Source organism: Equus caballus, chromosome 18, assembly GCF_041296265.1.
Source record: "Equus caballus isolate H_3958 breed thoroughbred chromosome 18, TB-T2T, whole genome shotgun sequence".
Lineage (NCBI taxonomy): Eukaryota > Metazoa > Chordata > Mammalia > Perissodactyla > Equidae > Equus > Equus caballus.
Genome location: NC_091701.1, coordinates 24,395,318 through 24,418,626, shown reverse-complemented (window position 1 = coordinate 24,418,626; position 23,309 = coordinate 24,395,318). Strand labels below are relative to the sequence as shown.

General features: G+C 34.8%; 1 protein-coding gene and 1 long non-coding RNA gene across 5 annotated transcripts in view; one reads left to right on the top strand and one right to left on the bottom strand.

Annotated features, from left to right (window-relative positions):
- LRP1B (LDL receptor related protein 1B) overlaps window positions 1–23,309 on the top strand; it is a 1,824,397-nt gene that overhangs the window by 1,666,402 nt on the left and 134,686 nt on the right. For all 4 annotated transcript variants that reach the window (XM_070241833.1, XM_023622537.2, XM_023622536.2 and 1 more), the window contains 5 exons: window positions 1,528–1,644; window positions 14,602–14,708; window positions 19,277–19,406; window positions 21,290–21,396; window positions 21,738–21,870. In XM_070241833.1, coding sequence (XP_070097934.1) covers window positions 1,528–1,644; window positions 14,602–14,708; window positions 19,277–19,406; window positions 21,290–21,396; window positions 21,738–21,870 — 594 coding nt within the window. The remainder of the gene's footprint in view (window positions 1–1,527; window positions 1,645–14,601; window positions 14,709–19,276; window positions 19,407–21,289; window positions 21,397–21,737; window positions 21,871–23,309) is intronic.
- Window positions 1,341–14,269, bottom strand: LOC138918760 (uncharacterized). Its single transcript, XR_011428475.1, has 3 exons — window positions 14,179–14,269; window positions 13,386–13,512; window positions 1,341–2,127 (listed from the first exon to the last, which is right to left on the bottom strand). It is a non-coding gene; the product is annotated as an uncharacterized lncRNA (long non-coding RNA).

The window sequence follows — 23,309 nt, the reverse complement described above, 5'->3', positions numbered from 1 at the left end:
ACAGTACCACAATTAGGTTCTGAGTAAGCATTAGCAGCCAGGCAGGTGGGCAGGAAGAGAGGGAAACACAGGCAATAGATGTATACAAAATGTTTCTGGAGTAGGATCTGGATATAAAGCCCTCCTTTGCCATTTAATACCTTTGTAAGATTCGAGAAATTATTAAAACTCTTTGAAACATTTTTCTCATTTATTTAAACGAGTGTAATATACTTCTAGAGATGTTATGAAGATTGAGTGTGATCATATATATCGAAATGTTTAGCCAACAGGTAGACAGGATCCTCAATAGATATTCCTGATTTAATTTTCATAATTATACATAAATCATTTTTGCTTTCATAATTTTATTTGAATCTTAATTGTATAAGATGCATTTTGAAGTAAAGAGTAGAAACCACCAGCAAATAGCTTATCTTCTCCTTTAGTTATTTTACTAATCTGAGTTATTAAACACTTCACTTTCCATCTCCAAAATGGCTGAGAACAAGGGGTCAATCTAAGTATATGAAAGGGAAATGTGTCCTAAATTGTACATTGATGTTTATAATTTGATTATTTTTATGTGATTGAATTTATATCATCTTGATACTTTAGACCCTTGCTACTCAGTGTGTTTCATAGACCAAGGACAACATCATCACTAGAGAACTGTTAGAAATCCAGATCTACTCAATCACAATCTCCATTTTAGCAAAATTCCCAAGGGATTTTTATGAATGCACATTAAAGTTTAAGAAATACTGCTTTAGACTATACACAGTTAGCTATTACTCTTATGAAATTTAATATTATATGACCTAAACTTTAGATGCTTACTGCATGCATTCTGATTTTGGTTCACGGACACAATTAGATTTGCTGTGAAGAGCACTAAATCAGGAGTAAAACACAACTTTTTTTGATACTGGCTGTGTCGTCTAATGTAGTGAAAATCCGTCAAGTTCCTAAACTTCTGAGTCTCTGTTTTGTCATTTGCAAAGTGAAGGGCTAATTAATAGAGTTCAAGTGAGATGACACTTTATTAATTTTCTAAGTCTGTGCATATTACTATAATCTATGAATTTAGAGCAACTGACCACAGGCAGATTATGAGCAAAGAATTCTTAGGGAAGAAGACGAGATGACAACCTCAGAGTTTGATTAATAATCATTTCTTTTTGCTGCTTTATAACAGAAAGAGAAGGTGGCTTAGGGAAGGAGTGTCCTAAAGAGAAGGGTAGTTTTGGATAATTTTGATCTTTTTTTAATTGATTGGTTTGTGTAGACTCTGTGTGGCTGGTCCGATCAGTTGCTTTGTAATTAGCTTGCAGTGAAACCATGACCGATAACAACATAAACCAAGACAGAAAGATGAATTTTATTCAGCACTTGACTTCAGTTTTTCCTAGGGATGCTTCTCAGCTAATAACTGAATTAAGATGTGAGGAAATGTCATATGCCTTGGACTTGGCGTGGCTATAAGGATATCGTGAGGGATGTCTTCATGGAAGTCAACGATGCAAATTCTAGTTCTTTCCATTACAGATAAAAAGACATGTGGACCTCACGAATTCCAGTGTAAAAACAACAACTGTATTCCAGATCACTGGCGGTGTGATGGCCAAAATGATTGCAGTGATAATTCAGATGAAGAAAACTGTAGTAAGTAACTCTTGCTTGAGAACGTTGCAAGCTTGACAGCCTATTCAATAGGCAGGATAGCAATTTTTAGTTCAGTTACGGTATGAATTTGAACCTGTCTGTCTTGCAGCTCACATTTTTATAAATATATTCACATTTGGACAAGAATATTCAGACTAAATTGACCTGAATCTCAAATGGTAGAATTATTGAAAGGCTCATCTTGAGAGTTATTTTCTTACAGTTATCAGAATTGGTATGAAAGTATCATGAGATTTAATGCAACCCATTAGTATGCAATGAAGGAAGCCCTGATGCAAGTTCATACAAAGAGTTGAATGATTTGGAGATAGTACAAAACATATCATCCTTTCACGGATGGTATTCATTTCATTTCAGTCTCAGATCTTTTGACACTGCAAATTCACCCATGAGCATCTTTTGGTGAAATATCATTTATTCTCTCTGGAGTGGTGAATGTCACATGGATTCAGGATGCTTTCTCTGAAAACAGAATAATACTATTATCATCATCTGCCTCCTGCATTTTTACGTAATAAATTTCAAAAACAATAATTATCCAACAATTTTGTTTTCTAAAAAGTATGGCAGTATGTAAAATTGTGACAGAGTCTCTATATTCTAGCATTAATTTCTGAACATATTTCTTACTGGCACCTTCTTACCCTGCTGTTTAAACAAAGAAAGCAATGTAATCATGTTTAAAATAAGATGATCACATTGCATTTATTAAATATTTATATTCTGCTACTTGCAAAAAGGATTTGATGATAACAATAATGTCTACTGTTCTACATTGAACTAAAAGCATTCATTTCCCAATGCACAGGAGATGAAATAGGAATTATTATACTAAAGCATAGGGTTATATTATATAAAAGCATACAATTAGTAGAGTCACAGCCTTATAAACCATTCGGATACTCAGTTTGCAAAATATTAACTAATGTTTTGAATACCTTTCAAAATATAATTTGAGCAGTGTTTGAGCCTCAGGTACATTCAGTATGAAATCTCTGGATCATTATGGTTATAGAGTATTCTGACTATAGGAACCTTATTACTCCCTTTCACATAGATATCTCCCAACTGATCATTCCCTTTAGAAAGGTAAAAAACATTACAGAGTCATTAGAGAGTTCTAGATTCTTTTAATAAAGAAATTTTTAAAAGTTTATGTAGCAGGTTTTCAGATCCTGTCCAGTGATTAAAATAAAAATCTAATGGAATGAGAGTGGATGAATGCAAGTGTAAATACAAAAAAGAAACAATTGTGTATATACTTTCAATTTAATTTATTTGTATTTCAGGGCTAAAATATACAGATAACTACTTAGCATAGTTTTGGATACATTTAATTAATTATCAGTAATATACCCAAGAGGAAATGTCCTATGACTGAAGGATATTAAGGACAAGAGAGGGTAGGTGAGAAGGCAACACTGGAGACTTACATTTTGGAAAACCTTTATTCCAGTGGTAATTGAAATTGTGTGAGAAGTCAGGTTAATGCTGTAGTAAGAAAAGAAGGAGAAGGAAGGGTTGAGACAGCCTACCTCTGAGTCTGCTGACATTTCCTAAGTGGCTCAATATCATTTTGCTGACATCTCCTAAAAGTCAGTCTTTGATGCATGAAAGCAAGGAGAAAGTACATTGCATCTCACTTGTCACTGTGGAAACTTAGTGATAAATCATTGAAGCCACAAAGCCCTTAAGAAAAAGCAAGGAAAGTGGCTGCAGTATCAAGCATTGCAGTGTAAAATACCCAATTATGTGTGGTTCTCTTTTAGTTCCTATTCATTCTGAGCTTGTGGCCTAAGACAAGTAATATTGATGAATTTGCAGAGGAGAGATGACAATGAACAAGAATGGAGCATATTTTAGTTGTGACATGGAAGAATAGAAGGCACACAGAGGACAATATCAGAGTTGGGAACATGATAAACATGTAAGAATATGTAAGTTGAAGGATCAAGACATCTAGATAATTGAGTGGTGTTTGAAGATATAATCTTGAATAGGCCAGAAGACATGGGAAGGTTTAAACATTGAAAAATACCAGCAGTTCTATATAACCAGAACCTGAGTCTATGAAGAGTGAGAAAATACAATATATCTATAGAGAGCACCAAGAGATGAGTCATATAGAAGTAAGCTTTAGAAAATATACTATTGCTGTATTAAAATGCTGCCAAGATATTGCACATTTCATATTGTCTATTGAAACTATTATAATTATATGTATAAAATTATCAAGAAACTATTCTAATTATATATATAATTATAATATATATTATATTATGACTATATATAGGCCTCACATAATTTTTTATATATATATAAAATTATAATACATAGAAATGAAAATAATATACCCAAGAGGGCAGTGGTATATTGTTATCATATTTTCTAAATATCATTAGTAAGTGGTACGCATGTTGGTTCACATTTGGTAGTTATTGTTAGCTATTATTAAGTAGTGAAACATATCAAAGATAGTAAATCAGCTTTATAGTTAAAAAATGACAGCAGCGTTTTTTTTTACATGGTTATATTCCAGCACCCAACACTTACTTGCATTCAGTTGCCTCACTCATTTCTTTTTTTTTTTTTTTGAGTTCTTAATAGTTTACATCAATGTGAGATTTCAATTGTACATTATTTTCTTGACTGTCACCACAGAAGTGCTCCCCTTCACCCTCTGTGCCCACAACCACCTGCCCTCCCCTGGTAACCACTGAACTGTTTTCTTTGTCCATCTGTTTGTTCATATTCCACATATGAGTTGAATCATCTGGTATTTGTCTTTCCCAATCTGGCTTATTTCACTTAGCATAATTCCCTCCAGGTCCTTCCATGTTATTGCAAATGGAATGAATTTGTCTTTTTTATGGCTGAGTAGTATTCCATTGTGTGTATATATATATATATATATATATATATATACACCACATCTTCTTTATCTATCATCAGTCAATGGGCACTTGGATTGTTTCCATGTCTTGGCTATTGTAAATAGCCATAGTGCTATTTGAACTGCATAGTTCAATGATATAGTGCTGCAATGAACATAGGGGTGCATATGTTACTTTGGATTGTTGATTTCAAGTTGTTTGGGTAGATATCCAGTAGTGGGATAGCTGGGTCGTCTGGTTGTTCAATTTTCAGTTTTTTGAGGAATCTCTGTGCTGTTTTCCATAGTGGCTGCACCAGTTTGCATTCCCACCAGCAGTGTATGAGGGTTCCCTTTTTTCCACACCCTCTCCAACATTTGTTATTTTTAGTCTTAGTGACTATAGCCATTTTAACAGGCATAAGGTGGTATCTTAGTGTAGTTTTGATTTGCATTTCCCTGGTGATTACTGATGTTGAACACCTTTTCATTTGTTTATTGGCCATCTGTATATCTTCTTTGGAAAAATGTCTCTTGATATCCTCTGCCCATTTTTTGATTGGGCTGTTTGTTTTTTTATTGTTCAGTTGTGCGAGTTCCTCATATATCATGGAGATTAACCCCTTGTCAGATATATGATTTGCAAATATTTTCTCCCAATTGGTGGGTTGTCTCTTTGTTTTGATCCTAGTTTCTTTTGCCTTGCAGAAGCTCTTTAGTCTGATGAACTCCCATTTGTTTATTTTTTCTTTTGTTTCCCTTATCTGAGAAGACATGGTATTTGAAAAGATCCTTTTAAGTTCAATGTCAAAGAATGTACTACCTATATTATCTTCCAGGAGTTTTATGGTTTCAGGACTTATCTTCAGGTCTTTGATCCATTTTGAGTTTATTTTTGTCTAGGGCATGAGATAATGGTCTACCTTCATTCTTTTGAGTGTGGCTGTCCAGTTTTCCCAACACCATTTATTGAAGAGACTGTCTTTTCTCCGTTGTATGTTCTTGGCACCTTTGTCGAAGATTAGCTGTCCATAGATGTGCAGTTTTATTTCTGGGCTTTCAGTTCTGTTCCATTGATCTGTGTGCCTGTTTCTGTACCAGTACCATACTGTTTTGATCACTATGATTTTGTAGTACATTTTGAAATCAGGGCTTGTGATACCTCCACCTTTGTTCTTTTTTCTCAGGATTGCCTTAGCAATTCAGGGTCTTTGGTTGTGCCATATGAATTTTAGGATTCTTTGTTCTATTTCTGTGAGGAATGTCCTTGGGGTTCTAACTGGGATTGCATTGAACATGTAGATTGTTTTGGGTAGTATGGACATTTTAACTATGTTTATTCCTCCAATCCATGTGCATGGAATCTCTTTCCATCTCTTTATGCCATTATCAATTTCTTTCAGTAATGTCTTATAGTTTTCGTTTAATAAGTCCTTCACCTCCTCGGTTAAATTTACTCCTAAGTACTTCATTCTTTTAGTTGCAATTGTAAGTGGAATTTTATTCTTGAGTTTTCTTTCTATAAGTTCATTCTTACAGTATAAAAAAGCAACTGATTTTTATAAGTTGATTTTGTATCCTGCAACTTTACTATAATTGTTAATTATTTCTGTTAGTTTTCCAATGGATTATTTGGGGTTTTCTATATATAAGATTATGTCGTCTGCAAACAGTGAGAATTTCCCTTCTTCACTCTCTATTTGGATTCCTTTTATTCCTTTCTCTTGCTTAATTGCTCTGGCCAAAACCCCCAGTACTAAATTGAATAAGAGTGGTGACAGTGGACATCCTTGTCTTGTTCCTATTCTCATGGGGATAGTGTTCAGTTTTAGCCCATTGAGTATGATGTTGGCTGTGGGTTTGTCATATATGGCCTTTATTGTGTTGAGGTAATTTCCTTCTATTCTCATTTTGTTAATAGTTTTTATCATAAATGGCTGTTGGATCTTGTCAAATGCTTTCTCTGCATCTATTGAGATGATCATGTGGTTTGTATTCCTCAATTTGTTGATGTGGTGTATGACATTGATTGATTTGTGGATGTTGAACTATCCCTGTGTCCCTGGTATGAATCCCACTTCATCATGATGTATGATCCTTTTGATGAATTGCTGAATTTGGGTTTCCAAAATTTTGTTGAGGATTTTTGCATCTGTGTTCATCAGTGATATTGGCCTGCAGTCTTCCTTTGTTGTGTTGTCCTTATCAGGTTTTCGTATCAGAGTGATGTTGGCCTTGTAGAATGTATTCCACCTTCCCTAATTTTTTGGAATAGTTTGAGAAGGATAGGTATTAAATCCTCTCTGAAAGTTTGGCAGAATTCCCCAGGGAAGCTGCCTGGTCCAGGTGTTTTATTCTTTGGGATGCTTTTTTGTTGTTGTTGTTGTTTTGAGGAAGATTAGCCCTGAGCTAACATCTGCTGCCAATCCTCTTTTTGCTGAGGAAGACTGGCCCTAAGCTAACATCCATGCCCATCTTCTTCTACTTTATACGTGGGACGCCAACCACAGCATGGCTTTGTAAAACGGTGCCATGTCCTCACCAGGGATCCAAACAGGAGAACCCCAGGCCACCGAGAAGCGGAATGTGGGCATTTAACTGCTGCTCCACTGGGCTGGCCCCATTTGGGATGCTTTTGATTACTGTTTCAATCTCTTTCCTTATGCTTGATCTATTCAGATTGTCTGTTTCTTCTTTAGTCAGCTTTAGGAGGTTGTAAGAGTCTAGGAATTTATCCGTTTCCTCTAGATTATCCATTTTGTTGGCATATAATTTTTTGTAATATTCTCGTAATCCATTGTATTTCTGTGGTGTCTGTTATTATTTCTCCTCTTTCATTTCTAATTTTGTTTATCTGAGCTTTCTTTCTTTTTTTTTTGGAAGTCTGGCTAAGCGTTTGTCAATTTTATTTATTTTCTCAACGAACCAGCTCTTTGTTTCATTGATTCTTTCTACTGCCTTTTTTGTTTCAATAGCATTTATTTCTGCTCTGATTTTTATTATTTCTCTCCTGCTGACTTTGGGTTTTATTTGTTCTTCATTTTCTAATTCAGTTAGATGTAATTTGAGGTTGCTTATTTGGGATTTTTCTTGTTTGTTATGGTATGCCTGTATTGCGATGAATTTCCCTCTTAATACAGGCTTGTGCTGCATTCCATATGAGTTGTTATGGTATGCTATCATTTTCATTTGTCTCCAGATACTTTTTGATTTCTCCTTTGATTTCTTCAATGATCCATTGCTTGTTCACTAGCATGTTGGTTAGTTGTCACATCTTTGTCCCTTTCGTGTAATTAGTTTCTAGCTTTATAACATTGTGATTGGAAAAGATGCTTGGTATCATTTCAATTTTCTTAAATTTATTGAGGCTTAACTTGGTCTATCCTTGAGAATGTTCCATGCACACTTGAGAAGAATGTGTATTCTACTGCTTTTGGATGGAGTGTTTTATATATGTCTGTAAAGTCCAACTGGTTTAGCTTTTCATTTAACTCCACTGTTTCCTTGTTGATTTTCTATCTGGATGACCTATCCATTGATGTGAGTGGAGTGTTGAGGTTCCCTACTATTATTGTATTATTGTTAACATCTTATTTTAGGTTTGTTAATAGTTGCTTCATGAACTTTGGTGTTCCTGTGTTGACTGCATATATAAGTGTTATTTCTTCTTGATGGAGTGTCCCTTTGATCATTATATACTGCCCCTCTTTGTCTCTCTTTACCTTTCTTATCTTGAAGTGTACCTTGTCTGATATAAGCATTGCAACACCTGCTTTCTTTTGTTTGCCATTACCTTGCAGTATTGTCTTGCATCCCTTCACTCTGAGCCTGTGGTTGTCATTGGAGCTGAGATGTGTTTCCTGGAGGCAGCATATTAGTGGGTCTTGCTCTTTAATCCATCTCACCACTCTGTGTCTTTTTATTGGCAAACTCAATCTATTTACATTTAGGTTGATTATTGATGCAAAAGGGCTTAATGCTGTCATTTTATCACTCGTTTTCTGGTTTTCCTGCATTTCGTTTGTTTCTTGTCCTGTGTGTTTTGGTTTACTATTGAATTATGTAGTTTTTTATGATGTGTTTCTTTGTGTTCTCCTTATTTATAATTTGTCTCTGTTCTGCTTTTTTGTTTAGTGGTTACCCTGAGGTTTGTATTCAGAATCTTGTGTATGAGATAGTCCATTTTCTGATGGCCTCTAATTTCCTCAGTATAAACCAATTCACTTCCTTTCCTCCTCCCGTCCTATGTTGTTTTTATCACATCTGAGTCCATCTTGTATTGCAACTTTGTGGTTGAAATGACCGGCTTATCTTTGTTTTTGCTGTTTCCTTCCCTTTAGCTTAATGCTGTACTTGAGTATTTGCTATCCTATTCTGATTCTGTGTACCTATTTAACTCCTTTCTCTGTGTTTTGTGACCCCTTTCTCCCTTTTTTTTTTCAGGTATGAGGGTTTTCTTGAGGATTTCTTGTAGGGGGGTCTCATGGCTACAAACTCCCTTAGCTTCTGTTTGTCTGGGAAAGTTTTTATTTCTCTGTCATATCTGAAGGATATTTTTGCTGGATAGACTATTCTCGGCTGAAAATTTTTGTCTTTTAAACATTTGAATATGTCATTCCATTCTCTCCTAGCTTGTAAGGTTTCTGCAGAGAAATCCACTGAAAGCCTGATAGGGGTTCCTTTGTACATTTTCTTCTTCTGCCTTGCTGCCCTTAGTATTCATTCTTAGTCATTCATTTTTGCCACTTTTACTACTATATTCCTTGAAGTAGGTCTTTTTACACTGACATATCTAGGAGACCTGGAAGACTCTTCCACATAGATTTCCCTCTCTTTCCCTAGGTTTGGGAAGTTCTCTGCTATTATTTCTTTAAACACGTTTTTCTGTTCCATTCTCCTTTTCTTCTCCTTCTGGAATATCTATAATTCTTATGTTGCAGTTACTAATTTCTCAGAGACTTTCTTCATTTCTTTTTAGTCTTAGCTCTTTCTCCTCCTCTGTCTGGAGCATTCCATCATGTTTATCTTCAATTATGCTGATACACTCCTCTATGATGTCTACTCAAGCATTCAGGGAATCTGTATTTTGTTTTATCTCTTCCATTGTGTCTTTCATCTCTAATATTTCTGATTGATTCTTCTTTATTGTTTCAATCTCTTTTGTGAAGTAGCTCCTGAACTTTATGAATTGTTTCTCTACATTCTCTTTTACCTCATCAAGTTTTTTGATGATAGCTATTTTGAATTCATTGTCAATTAGATTACATATTTCTGTGTCATCAGGACTTAATTTTGGGTACTTGTCATTTTCTCTCTGGTGTGGAGATTTGATGTAGCGTTTGACATTGTTAGAGGAGGTGGGTCAGGTCTTTTGCATTCTGATATTGTTTGGTTGTGGTTGCCACCTATCACCTCTGGGTGGGGGTCAAGAGCCATGTATTCTGAGCTCTCTGCCTTCAGCTGACATCCGTGGTGGTGGAGCAGTGGAGGGTGGGGGCAGGAGGGGCATTTTATCCTGTGTGCTCTTGGGTTTTCTCACTCTGCTCTTGCTATGTAGTCTGCTAGGGTATTGGCTTGATAAGGGCACCCCCCCTCCTGCCCCCCACCCCGTGAAAGCTCTCGCCTGGGAGAGGGCTTCCTTCTAGGCTGTATGGGTCCTTGGTGGTGGTCCTTAATGTTCCCAGGAATGCACATCCCCTCCCCCATTCCTTCCCTCATGGAGTGTCCCGTGGTCTTGGATGGCACTCTTTAGGGGAGGGAGTGAAGTTCTCTCTTACCCCATTCCAGCTCCTCCAAGGGGGGTTCCAGCCCCTCCACCCTTGTTGTATGGCGGCATGTCTCTCCAACATTTTTGTGCTGTGTTACAATGTCCTCCGTTAGAGTATGGATTCCCCTTTTCATTGTATGTTGGAAGGGAGAGAGTCCCAGGCAAGTTCACTCCACCATGATGCTGGTGTCACTCCTCACTCATTTCTTTATCACATTTATCTGAGTTCTTATTTAAATATCTGGAGATAGTCTATGGAGTAGAGCTATGTCCCAGAGTCTAGCACAGTCCCTGAGATCTATTATAATATTAGTAATGTATTTCTTTAATTGCTTTTGGACTTCTTTTTTTCATAAATCTGATTTAGTGAATTTACTTTTTAAATTGTTTTGGAAACACTCCAGGCATAGATATGGGAGGAGTATGCATAGTAGTGGAACAGTTAACTGCCAGCTATGTTTTAAATTGAGTATAGTTTCTACTTCTTTATGTCTACATATGATAATTAGTCCATTGTCATTGCATCATCATCTGCTGTTCATTTCCCTTGTTAAGTGTTCAGCAGGGACATTTTGCTTCAGCTGTGATTTCTGCTCTTAAAAATAATAAAATCTCATTGTTACTGCAGGTTTTTTGTAATCTGGATCAAAGGTTTGGAAATATTTTAGACATCTCAACAGCTATACTACTTTCATCAGCAAGAAGTATTATATATACAGCATGTATGCCTTCTAAGTAATTGATGTGCAAAATAAATTACTTCATATCTTTGTATTATTAAGAAATAACTTATAATCCAATGGATTTAAAAGTACCAAGTAATTTGATCAACTAGATTAAGGTTTATGTAGAGAAACAAGCTGCATGTGTCTTATTTGAATTTCTAGTACTTTCGCACTGAATTTATATCAGAAGATTATTTGTATAGCATGTCAGTTATACTAATTGTATTCTAAAAATTCTCCTCAGATGCTCACACCCACATTCATATAACTTTTGAACTTATCTTCAAGGGTTTATGATAATATGCTCAGCAGAGAAATTGGAGTCTGGAAGCCTTTCTGCGCTGCCACTAACTAGCTTTGAAAGTCACTTTTATTTTCTGAACTTAGTTTCTTGGATTTTGTGCAAGATGGCTTCCAAAACTCTTTTCAAGTCTGAGGCTGTGTGTTTTTGCCTCCATTAGTATTGAAGGAAGTGACCAGTCTGTATGATGCTCCTATTTTTTATTCTTATTATAGAATCCAGATCAGCTTTCCAAAACATGCCCTATAAAGACTACTTGGTTGTTGATTTGGCATGTTTGGATGATGTTTCTGGAAAACCTTGTTAATTGTCCATGTATGGGATTCTTTATTTATTCTAGGGCTGGGGAATAAGTAATATTGGGGAAAGTTAGTATGGGAAAAATATTTTAGGAATAATGCGGAAATTGGCACATTCAAATTTTCTTTCCAGATGGGTTTTCTTCCAAGCATAGTCATTTTTTTGTTCTTTTGTACAAGGAAAATGCTGACTATCATATCAAGGTCTAAAAATTAGTCTTTTCCTTATCCAGAAAAGATCAAAGTTAAGATGAACAATAAGAGAATACAATCTCTTAGCAACTTCTCTCATAACTGAATTACATTTTCCTCAAGAGAGAGCTTTTTTTGAAATATTTGGTAGCAAAAGATTCTGAGGCATATAGATAAAAGTTAAAAACAAACTAGCTACCCCATTCCTTGATGACATTTATGTATGTATAAATAATTCATGATTATTATTCAGAAATAGATTCGCTGGTATTTTAAAAAACATGATAGAAACATACAGAATTTCCATTTGCACTGAAAAAACCTTTTCCCAACAAATCCCTCAATTCCTCTGCCCCCATTTTGAAACAGAATAATTAACAATGTTAGGACAAGTCTCTATGGAACAAGTGTTCGATGGAGTTGTTGGGCAAATACCTTGAATTACTGACTATATGACTTTTATAACCTTACCTCAGCAACATCCAAACCTCCCTATGGCAAGGTGTGTCAAAACCTGTGAAGTCACTGCTGTTTAGTGCAAGATGAACACACTCACTTTTAATTAGGATAAAGGCAAATTAGAATGTAAAAGGAAGAATTATCCTGTTCAGATACCCCCATACCCATGAAATTAAATGTTTCTACTGCTGTTTTTTAATCATCTAAGTATATTATTTTTTAATGAAAATCTTTTTTGATTGTTCTTTTCCATTGTTAAAAAATTGAGCATTAATTTATTAATTTAGTTATAGTAATAATTAGAAATATTATTATAATATAATTATAATGCATAAATATAATTATAAATATTATAATTATTATAATTCATTACTTTATAAATTTCACTATAATTCCTTTTCCCTAAGAATAAAGCTGCATGTGTCTGCAAACAGAAGGGGAGTGAAACGGCTTCAGTATGGAGGAATGATAAGAGAAAAAAGATTCTCTTTTATTATTGCCAAGTGAAATAGACATTGCTAGCCACATGCCTTAGACGAGTTAACTTGACTTCTCAGGGTTTTAACATTAACCTCTGTAATATGTGAGCACTTATTACTTCTTCAGGGGTATGGGAGGCAATGCTATGGCCTAGTAGTAAAAAGTACAGGCCCTGGTATCAGGTTGTCTAGGTTCAAGTTCAATGCTAGCTCTTCTGCCTGCTGGGTGATTTGGAATAAATTCCTCATCCTCTCTGTGCCTCAGTTTGCTCACCTAAAAAAGAGTCCAGTAATAGCAGCTACCTTACAGAGTTGTTAGAAGTTACATACACTTAGCATTAACTTCACCTAGTGTGCCTAACAACAAAACAATTAGCAGCTGGTAGTCATTATTATTGTTACAATTAGTAATATTGTATTAATAAAGTTTTTTTTAAGATTAAAGAATAAAATATGTAAATATGGCACAAAGACAAAAAGAGAAACTGCTATTGTCATGCTCACTTAAACAAAGGAGTTTTGAGACGTGAAGGGGGTCCTCCAGGTAGTGGCTTTTCCCATTTTACTCAATAGTATCTTGTCTTATTCATAGCCTGAAGTTCACATTTTATAATAAAGTGACTCACAGAGCAAAACTAAATGCTCCAATACGTGTTACACTGTCTGCGGTTCTTCCAATGTTGTCAGAAGAGATCTTTATATGGAAATGTAGGCGCCTTCATGGTAGCCAACATTTAAGAGGTTGCCCTATAGCTGGAAAACAAGAGATTGTAAAGAGTAATATTCAAATGCAGGCTGAATTATTCACAATCTGTATGCAGAAAATTCAACTTCACATGGATGTTCCTTAAATTTAATTTCTCTTACCTATTCCCCCTTTTTTTGAATAAGAATATTACTGTGTGTGAGACAGCTGTAAATATAGACAATAAGCAGAGAAAACAAGAAGGGTCTTTCATCATCCCAGACAGCAATTCTATTTAGAGAACAAAAACTAAACAAGAGCTGATCTCCAGCAGTCGTGTTGATTAGTTGCAAGAACAAATTTCTGAAATCTTCTTTCATTGTCGAGATGAAACATATTCCACATGGGAGTTAAGCCAAGTAGCAAGTCATACTATTTGGCTTATGTCATATGTGGAATATGGTGAAGCATAATTAAATCAGCAACTGGCTAATTATCTAAAATGACTGGTAAATGATATAGGACATAAGCAAACAATAGCATAAACAAGTAGGCAGTTTTCAAAAACAAGTCTCCTTCTGCCTCTTCAACCATTACCCACAGAGGCATGTCCAGTAATACTACTATATACCTTTCTTGTCCTATGAACTCTGGATTTTCTGGGGACAAGATCAAAGAATTAGAAGGTCATTAGAATACATAATAAAAAGTCAAGAACCAAAAGTTAGACTTACTCCTCTGTTAATAAATAGCCCCTTTGGTACACAGAGTCATAAAATGTCTTACTTAAAGAAAATACATAAAATGACTTAGAATTCCAACAACTGGAAAACCCTATTATTATGCAATAATATGTAGATTTTCATGTGTTTTATTTTACGTTTCTGCTGTATTTTTATTAAACAGTAGGCTATCTTTTGTCTTTTTTTCAATTTGTTTCTGTAATGCCACTTTCTATTTATGACTTTAAAAATAAATTCAGAAAATAAGTATATTATGTATGATTGATGCTTCATGAAACATTTTTCCTAAGCAATTTATGGGTTCTGCTTGGATAACCTCTTTTTCTTTAATGCCACCTCATGCTGGAAGTCATATAAATTTTAGAATTCAGTTGCATGTAATAGAATAACCCTGTGCTATTTTTCTGTCCCCAGAGCCACAGACCTGTACATTGAAAGATTTTCTCTGTGCCAATGGGGACTGTGTTTCTTCAAGGTTTTGGTGTGATGGAGATTTTGACTGTGCAGATGGCTCTGATGAGGTAGGCATCTTTAAAAAATCAAAAAAAAAGAAAGTGATTCTGTAGAATATATTTATAATAATTATTATTATTCAGTCCAATGAGTGTGACAAGGACAGCTCTGAAATGCACTTTGCTCCTGACACACTGAGATAAGTATTATATCTAAGTGCTGTGCTGCACACACTCAGCACAGGGAATAGCTCTTGTGCTTCTATTGACAGTTAATTTTAGTCTGTTTTACCTCCAGTGGTGAATGACTGGATTGGGAATAGGATGTTTGGAAACCCTATTCCCTATAGCTGATGCCCTTGCCATCTGTGAATTTGTCCATAAATTTGCTGCAGTATTTATAGTCAAGACTAATATTTTTATGCATTTTAAACAGTTTCTTCTCCCCAGTCTTTTTCTTCAATAAATATGGTCTTATAGTCTTCTATGTGGGTCATCAATTTCCATGAAACCACAGGTTTAGCTTTGTTTAGATGATGAATCACAGTCCATTTATAATAAGGCCTATGTACACATGGCTTAAGTGAAAAAGTTTAGAATTTCTCTGGATAATTCTGTGAACTTACATTGTGCTAACATTTATAATTCTTCATATAATTCATTGTTTATGCAACTGTACATGTCTGTTTCAGCTATTAATTACTCTATGAAGCTTTAAAAATAATACATGGCACGTGGTTGTATTTTTTATCAATCAAATCTAAAATGACCCCAAGCTGTCGCTTTCCAATATCAGGAAGATGATGGCCCAATAATAGTCACTTTTCATGATTTTCTCTATTAATGATTTTCCATGTTAATATCAGGATCACAGGAGTTGCGCAAATCAAGTCCAGTCAGAGATGAAGGAAAAACAAAGTCTTCAGTCTTCAGTGTCCACCGTGGCCCCTTCTGGTTGACATGCAGATATACTTACCTAACTCCTCATAAAGGTCCTCTCACTGGCAATAGGCTTGGCCAGAGAGAATCTTCCTTGGTGCTCTAGAGGTTTCTGTGTTTCAGGTCCAGCTTGCTTAGATAGCCACTGATTTCCTGCCGCTTTGAGAGACACTGCAGGTCTGTACTCTTTACACAACCCACACAAACTAGTTCTCTCCAAACCTTCAGACTTTCTTATTAGGATTGGACAATTCTCCATTCTCTCATTTTCTTGGAAAAGTCTCCATAATCACATTCGGGAGCCTAGATTTTGGAAACCAATGTGCATTTAACTTTACACTTAAAGGTCATAAAACCTAAATCTTGAGGTTGCAAAGGTCTCTCAGGAGAAGTTGAAAAAATACTACTCCTATTCATGAGGCTATTCACAAAACAAGTCAAAACAAACTTTTAAAAAAATCCTCAGGGGAATTAAATTCTTACATCGCTCAGCTACATACTTACTTAGTATCCATTTATTCGAAAATTATATTGAATATTCCCAGTCAGGAAAATATATTGTGTAAACTCATTCACATCGTAAAACTGTTTTAATTTTGTTTTCTTTTCAAAATATATTCCACCAGCCCTGTGTAATCTGTGAAACATCAAGAGGTGGGGATCTATTGCTTAAGGCTTATGATTTCACCTTGCATGTTATTCACTAGATGTCCAAGGGACATATACAGAATCAAGCACTTCCTTTTCAAAATCTTATTTATGTGAAAGTAGATATCCTTATTAACACTATTTCTCTCATGCCATAAGTTCAGGAACGTAGTTTTTTGATGGCTGAATATATCTACGTTATGCAGACATTTTCATAATGCCCCTAGGGAATAAAATTAACTCTATCAAAGGTAGTCTTTCTCTACATTAACAGATACTTAGTATAGACTATATGCAATGAAGTGGCTAACACTGTAGGCAGCTGATTTCTATTTTCTTTCTAAAGTCTAGAATGACAGGTTGCATTGACAAAAACAAACAAAGAAGGAAACAAACAAAAACATGAACTGAACAAATGACTGGAGAGCAGAAACACATACAAGATACTCTCATATTAGGAACAAAAAAGAAAATTGTAAGGACAAATTTTTGTATGAATGTGATAATTAATTTGCTAATATGCAGTCAAAACAATAAAAAAAATCCCCAAAACTTGAATCAATGTAATTGCACATCAAGTTAGAGCATACACAGAGAAGAATTATTTAAAGTGACTTTAAAATATAAAATTTGGCCTCTGCATCCAGTACGAGATGTTGTAAGAAATGCAAGGGAATCTTAAACTGTATTTATACAGTTATTGTTAATAGTAATATTGGTTTTGTTAATTTGAAAATCATACATATTGAGAGTAGGACAGTTCAAATGCTCAATTATGTTAATATTATAAGCATTCAAAAAATTTAAACAAAAGAAAGGAGACACAAATGTAGAAACAAAAATGTAAGTAAAAATCTTGCACTATTAAATTCTAAAGAGTCAGTATGAGATCTTGATTCATCTTTCACTTTCAAATAAGAAATGATTTTTTGATAATTTTGTTATATTGTTAGTTTTCTGATTCTATTGTTCTTATGTTAAAATAATCCAGAATATAAATAAGTTGGGTGGAGAATGAATGAAACATGAATAGTGAAGCATTGATAACTATTAAACATCCATGCTGGGCATAGGGGGCTCATTATTCTATTCTATTTTTATGTATGTTTGTAAATGTTTAAAATAACAACTAAATACCCTACAAATACACACACACACACACACGCACACATAAACACACATATGTATATCAACTATAATGTAATTTGTTGTAAATTGAAATCTGATGACAGAAAAAGTGCCTGGAAGTACCACTTTCTGTATTGTTGTCAATACAGATACACCAATGCTATTGGTTCTTGAGCTCTTCTACTTAAATTTGCCTTATTGCTGAGATTATGTTCATTAATTAATTAACAGTTATGTTCATTAATTCTACAAATATATACTGAGCAGTTGTTACAATCGTGGTACAGTATTAGATATTTGGCTCATAGACAGACATGATCCTTATCCATACAAAGGGACATGATCCTTATCCTTGTGGAGCTTAATTAAATGAGATTTTAATTTATATTCCTTGTTTTCCTCATTTACTACTTCATTCATTCATTCAGCAGGTTTTTTTGAATGTTTACTATGTCCCAGGCACAATGCTGAGCATGGGAGTACAGTGGTGAACAGTACATATGAAATCCTTTCTCTTGACCAGTGGATGGGCTATTTCTCCACAATTTTTCACACCATTCACTGTTGCATACCTTACCCCCCAAATACACCACATTTATAATTGTCCTTACATATGAAAAGCTTTTTCTTAGGTAGTTACATTTCTGTTAAAACTTCTTCTGTGAAACCTTTCCTAAATACCATAAGAAACCATATCTTTAAAACCATATCTATTTATTTTGACAGTTAATGTATTGTATTGCAATCATTGGTTTAGGTGCTGGCCTTTCCTACCAGTGTATGAGTTTGTCAATTACAGGGAGTAAATCTTAGTTTCCTTGTATTCTTATCGAGGAAACTCTCTGGCAAATGGTAAACCCTCAATACTTGGGGAAAGAAGGGAAGAAGAAAATCAATTGTATAGCAGGTAGTCTAATTAAACTGCCATCAGTAAAGAGAAAATTACAGGAATTTAGAAAGTAAACTTTCCTTGCTTACATGGGGATGAAACTGGGAAGAAGCAGGGAGTAACAGTTCAACATGCTTCACTCACTGGGAGTTTCACAAGCTGTGAGAGTGTTGCACCTTTTGTAGAAGGAACAGACCAGTACATTTTGGTAGGAATAGAAATTTCTTAACAACAGGAAAACATCGTCCCAGCAGGACATTTCATTGGAACATCTCATTTTATCTAGAGTTGTCAGACCCAAGGAAGGTAAATTTCTGGAGGATCCCTTTCATTGAACTTATATAAAAAATTGAAAGATCCCCAAAGTAAATCTACTATCTTGTTTGACTTACAGAAAAAAATCTATATGTGAGCTAGCTGAAATGAAAATTGTGACAGTTCATTTCACAGTTCTTTAGGAACAGATGTCAGAAGACAGAGGATTATGAATAGCGACTAAACTGTAAAGGGACAGATACAGAGGAAAAGAGATGGGGAGAAAGGAAAAGAAAGAACACCAGGGGAAGTTTTGTCAGTGCAGAACAGATTTGCCTGAAGATTCTTGTTTGTTTCACATTCCATCCTCCTACCCTACTCCCAAGGAACTGGATGTATTTGCTTAGAAATAAATTTTTAACTCTTTTATTTCCCCACAATCTTCCTTCTCACCTACAATTATTAAAATTACATTACCATAACTGTCTCTTGAAGAATGATGTACTCAGAGCAATTTAATTAGTATACAGAAGCCGTGGGATTTACATTCTTTTTTCATTTCTCTGTTTTATTATAACTCACAGAGACAAATAAAAGTGGAAAATTGTAATAATTATGCTATATAGCAATGGGCTTAAATATGACCATCTGAGCTTCTTGTATGTGGCAGACATGGTATCTACACTTCTAGCTTTCTATGAATAAGGTTTCTAGCTGTCTTTTGGGTTATATTTCTTTAAAAATTTGCTTTTTATTACATCTTTGTTATTTTTGACAGAGAAATTGTGAAACAAGTTGTTCCAAAGGTCAGTTCCAGTGCTCCAATGGTCAGTGTATATCAGCAAAATGGAAATGTGATGGCCATGAAGACTGTAAATATGGAGAAGATGAGAAAAACTGTGAGCCAGGTAAAATGATTGAGCTGATATTTAATTTGATATTTTAACTTGATGGAATTTAAATTTAAGCAATGATATGCAGAAAACAGTGGCAAATGCATGCACCTATATACTGTTTTTAAAAACAGTCTGAAATACCTGTAGATAAATTAATTGTTGTGCCCTTTATATACTTTGAAAGTGTTTTGGCAAATAAGAGCATTGCTATGTTCAGGATCCAAGCATTACTCCCCAAATTTTGATTTTCTGGTTTTTGTATCTTTCCACACCATTTGGAATTGATTTTCCAAGGCAGAAAAATGAAATGTGTTGAAACTCTAAGTACTATAAAAATGAGGTTTTCAGTTATGGAAATTAAAGTTATGAAACAGAATGTAGTAGTTTCGATGTGATACCAACTGAGAAAAAGCATAAGTGGATCATTTCTATTTACATCTTGGTTCAAAGTCAAAATAAAATTAAGAAGCAAAACCAGAGTATAGGGAAAAAACCACCCAATTTATTCATTTCTATTCCTTAAATATGACTATATAAACATGCTTATTAAAATTTAATTTGTATACTTAGATATTTTAATAAAATTGTCTGATAGAAAAAAATTACTGGGCGAAAATCATACTATACCCTACATGTAACCATGAAACCATTACCTTGAGAGTCTAGGCCAGAGTATAAGGCACACACATTACCATATCCTAGTACTGTCCCATGGTCCATGTTGCTAATTGATGACATCTTTTTTTTTACTGAATCCAGACATGTTCTCAGATCCCTTATTAATACAGATATCTAGGCAAACACTCCAATTAAAAGGAATTAAAACTCAAGGATAAAGCCTTTTAGCATCCCTGGACTAAGCATTTCAGACCACAAAGTCATTATGCTAGTACATTTGGCTACCTAGTGGTCTAGTACGAGGCCAAGAATGCCAGAGGTTTGAATGCAAGCACAGCAGACTCAGACCCATAGACAAAGGAAGCTGTCATAATTAGTGTGTCAATTAATTATGTTGGATACTGGTACTAACTTATTTATTCACATGTTATTTTTATTTTCTGGATCATACAGGAATTCTTCACATTCTATAGACTCTGTTAATTATACATATATTCATGTTTAAAACCTGAAAACAAAAATAATTCTTAAAACTTATGCAAATATGACATTTATGTCAGCGTAGCCACACAGATATCGTGGGGTCTATGAGACCACGCCAAGGTTGCCACTTTTAGCTTTATACAAGACATATATGAATTAACATTCCCAAGGGTCACTAAATCCTATTACAGTTTTGAAAATAACTTGAGGCTTTTTTCTTTTAAATAATTTAATTTAAAATTGTGAAAAATTCATTTAACTCTTCAAAATCAAATGGATGGAGTATGTAGAGTTTTTTCCCTCTCTTTCTTTAGTCTAGTGAGTTGAATACTTACTGAACAGGTCATTACATCATTGAGGTGTGTTTCATGCAGTCCAATAATATTGTAAAGCTCATTTGAAATGAAGGTTTAATATCAGATATTCAATATAGTTTAAATAATATAAACTATTTTTTTTAAAGATTTTATTTTTTCCTTTTTCTCCCCAAAGCCCCCCGGTACATAGTTGTATATTCTTAGTTGTGGGTCCTTCTAGTTGTGACATGTGGGACGCTGCCTCAGCGTGGCTCGATGAGCAGTGCCATGTCCGGGCCCAGGATTCGAACCAACGAAACACTGGGCTGCCTGCAGCGGAGCGCGCGAACTTAACCACTCGGCCACGGGGCCAGCCCCTAATATAAACTATTTTTATTCCTACTTATGACATTTTTTATATGTTTATCCATGTTTTTATCTATCAAACCACTCATTCTTTTTACTGAATCTAAATCTCAACTTTATAATTATATTCAGCTTCTCCTACTTGCTCATCAAGTGAATATATATGTGCCAGTGGCGGATGTATTTCAGCATCTTTGAAATGCAATGGAGAATATGATTGTGCTGATGGTTCAGATGAGGTAAAAATCTATCATTTGATTAAATTCTCTGAATTACATTAATTAGGTTTGAGAAAGAAAATGTAATGAGAATAGAATAAAGAGACAGAATCTTGATTCTTAGCATTAAATGTTAGAACAAATACATTGAACATAATAATTTCAACAAATACTTGAATCTTCCTGCTGTTCATATACCCATAAACTTCATTGTCATTTGTAAGGGTTATATTCATCAAATCAAAATAAAGGAAAGCCCACAGTGTAATAAATCTCCAGCATTGTCAGCTGCACGTTGACTGTGCCTGTGACTGTATCATTATCATTAATGAAAACTGCAGTGCTCATTTGTGTTTGAACAGATGGACTGTGTGACTGAATGCAAGGAAGATCAGTTTCGATGCAGAAATAAGGCCCACTGTATTCCAATTAGATGGCTGTGTGATGGAATTCATGACTGTGTGGATGGCAGTGATGAAGAGAACTGTGATCGAGGTAAGGTATTTGTGTGTGTGTGTGTGTTTGTGCGTGTGTGTGTGCACATGTGCCTGTAAATAAGAGAATGGCCATTAAGGGGCCGTGCAGAATATAGAGTGTGCTAGAGGCAGAGGACAGGATCATTACATGATTCTCTTTACTCTTTCTAGTTTCATTACATAATAGCCTGTTCTAAATAAATGAAATCTGAATCATTTTCAGACAGAGTATAATGTCAATCTTTGTATGACAGAGGCAACCAGAATGCAAGTCTTTATTGAGTGCCTACCATGAGCATGTCTTTGGACTAGATGTGGGGTCAGGGGTAGGGATACAAGAAGAATGCAGGGAACACAGCCACTGGAACTATTAGTACAAAAATGTTTTCTGATATGTTTCTCTTCCACATTGCTTTCCTTACTCTGAAAGAATAGAGACAACAGATATACTATATTACACATATTCAAATGCCAGCTCGTATATAGGTTGTAGGTTGTGCCCCAAATTTCCTTCTTGCCATATGGTTGAGAAAATGACCCACGTTTTTTTGTCATTCTGGAGGACAACTTTCAGTTTTGTAGTATATTGTTTTCCAGCTGTGTGAAAATATTTCCTAACAGATAACGAGTTTTTAGTTGTAAATCACCACATTACAAGCAGCAATTGTTACTACTTTAGAGTTAATGAGATGAAAGCAAAAAGATTACGGGCTGAAGCTTAAAATGACCATAAATCATGTAATTTTTATTGTTTTCATAATGTTAAATATGTTGTTTAAATGCAAAATTTCTTTTAACCTGCTTCCAAAAGTCTCTCAATGGACTTGACATTTCAGAATATTTGGAACATCATCAATAAAGATGATACTAGATATTGACATATGTTGCAAGGCATTTGAACAGGCATGTAGGGTTTCTACAGTTTAAGCGTATCTAAAATATTTACTTCTGTAAATATCTAGTCACTCACGGAAAAATATCTCCTACTTTCTTTAATATTAGATCAAACCTTTGTGAGTTGCTAATATCTCCATCCCAGATCTGATATAAGTGTTGCTATTTTCAGCAGAAGAAATCCTAGTTTTCATTTGGAATCTGCAGTGCATTATAAAGAGCCATAAAAGGTTAAACTTCCATAAGGCTGTTTCTACTTTTGGTTAAGTTCTCACACTCCTGTAATTGAGCACTGTAGAGATAGCAAACTTTGTGAACATTCTGGCACCAACAACTCTTATATTCAAAGACTTTGGGACAACAATTAAGTTAATTTATCTTTTTCCGTTTTCTGGCTAATAAGCTTCATCTTCTCAACTTCAGTCGCCGTCACCAGTCTGATTCTTTCTCTCACTGGTTCCGGCCCGGACTCATGCAATACTATCTTATTGGTCTCCAGTACATCCTACTCACTGACTCTTACCAGGTTTATCTTATTTAAATGTAACTCTGATTATGTCAATC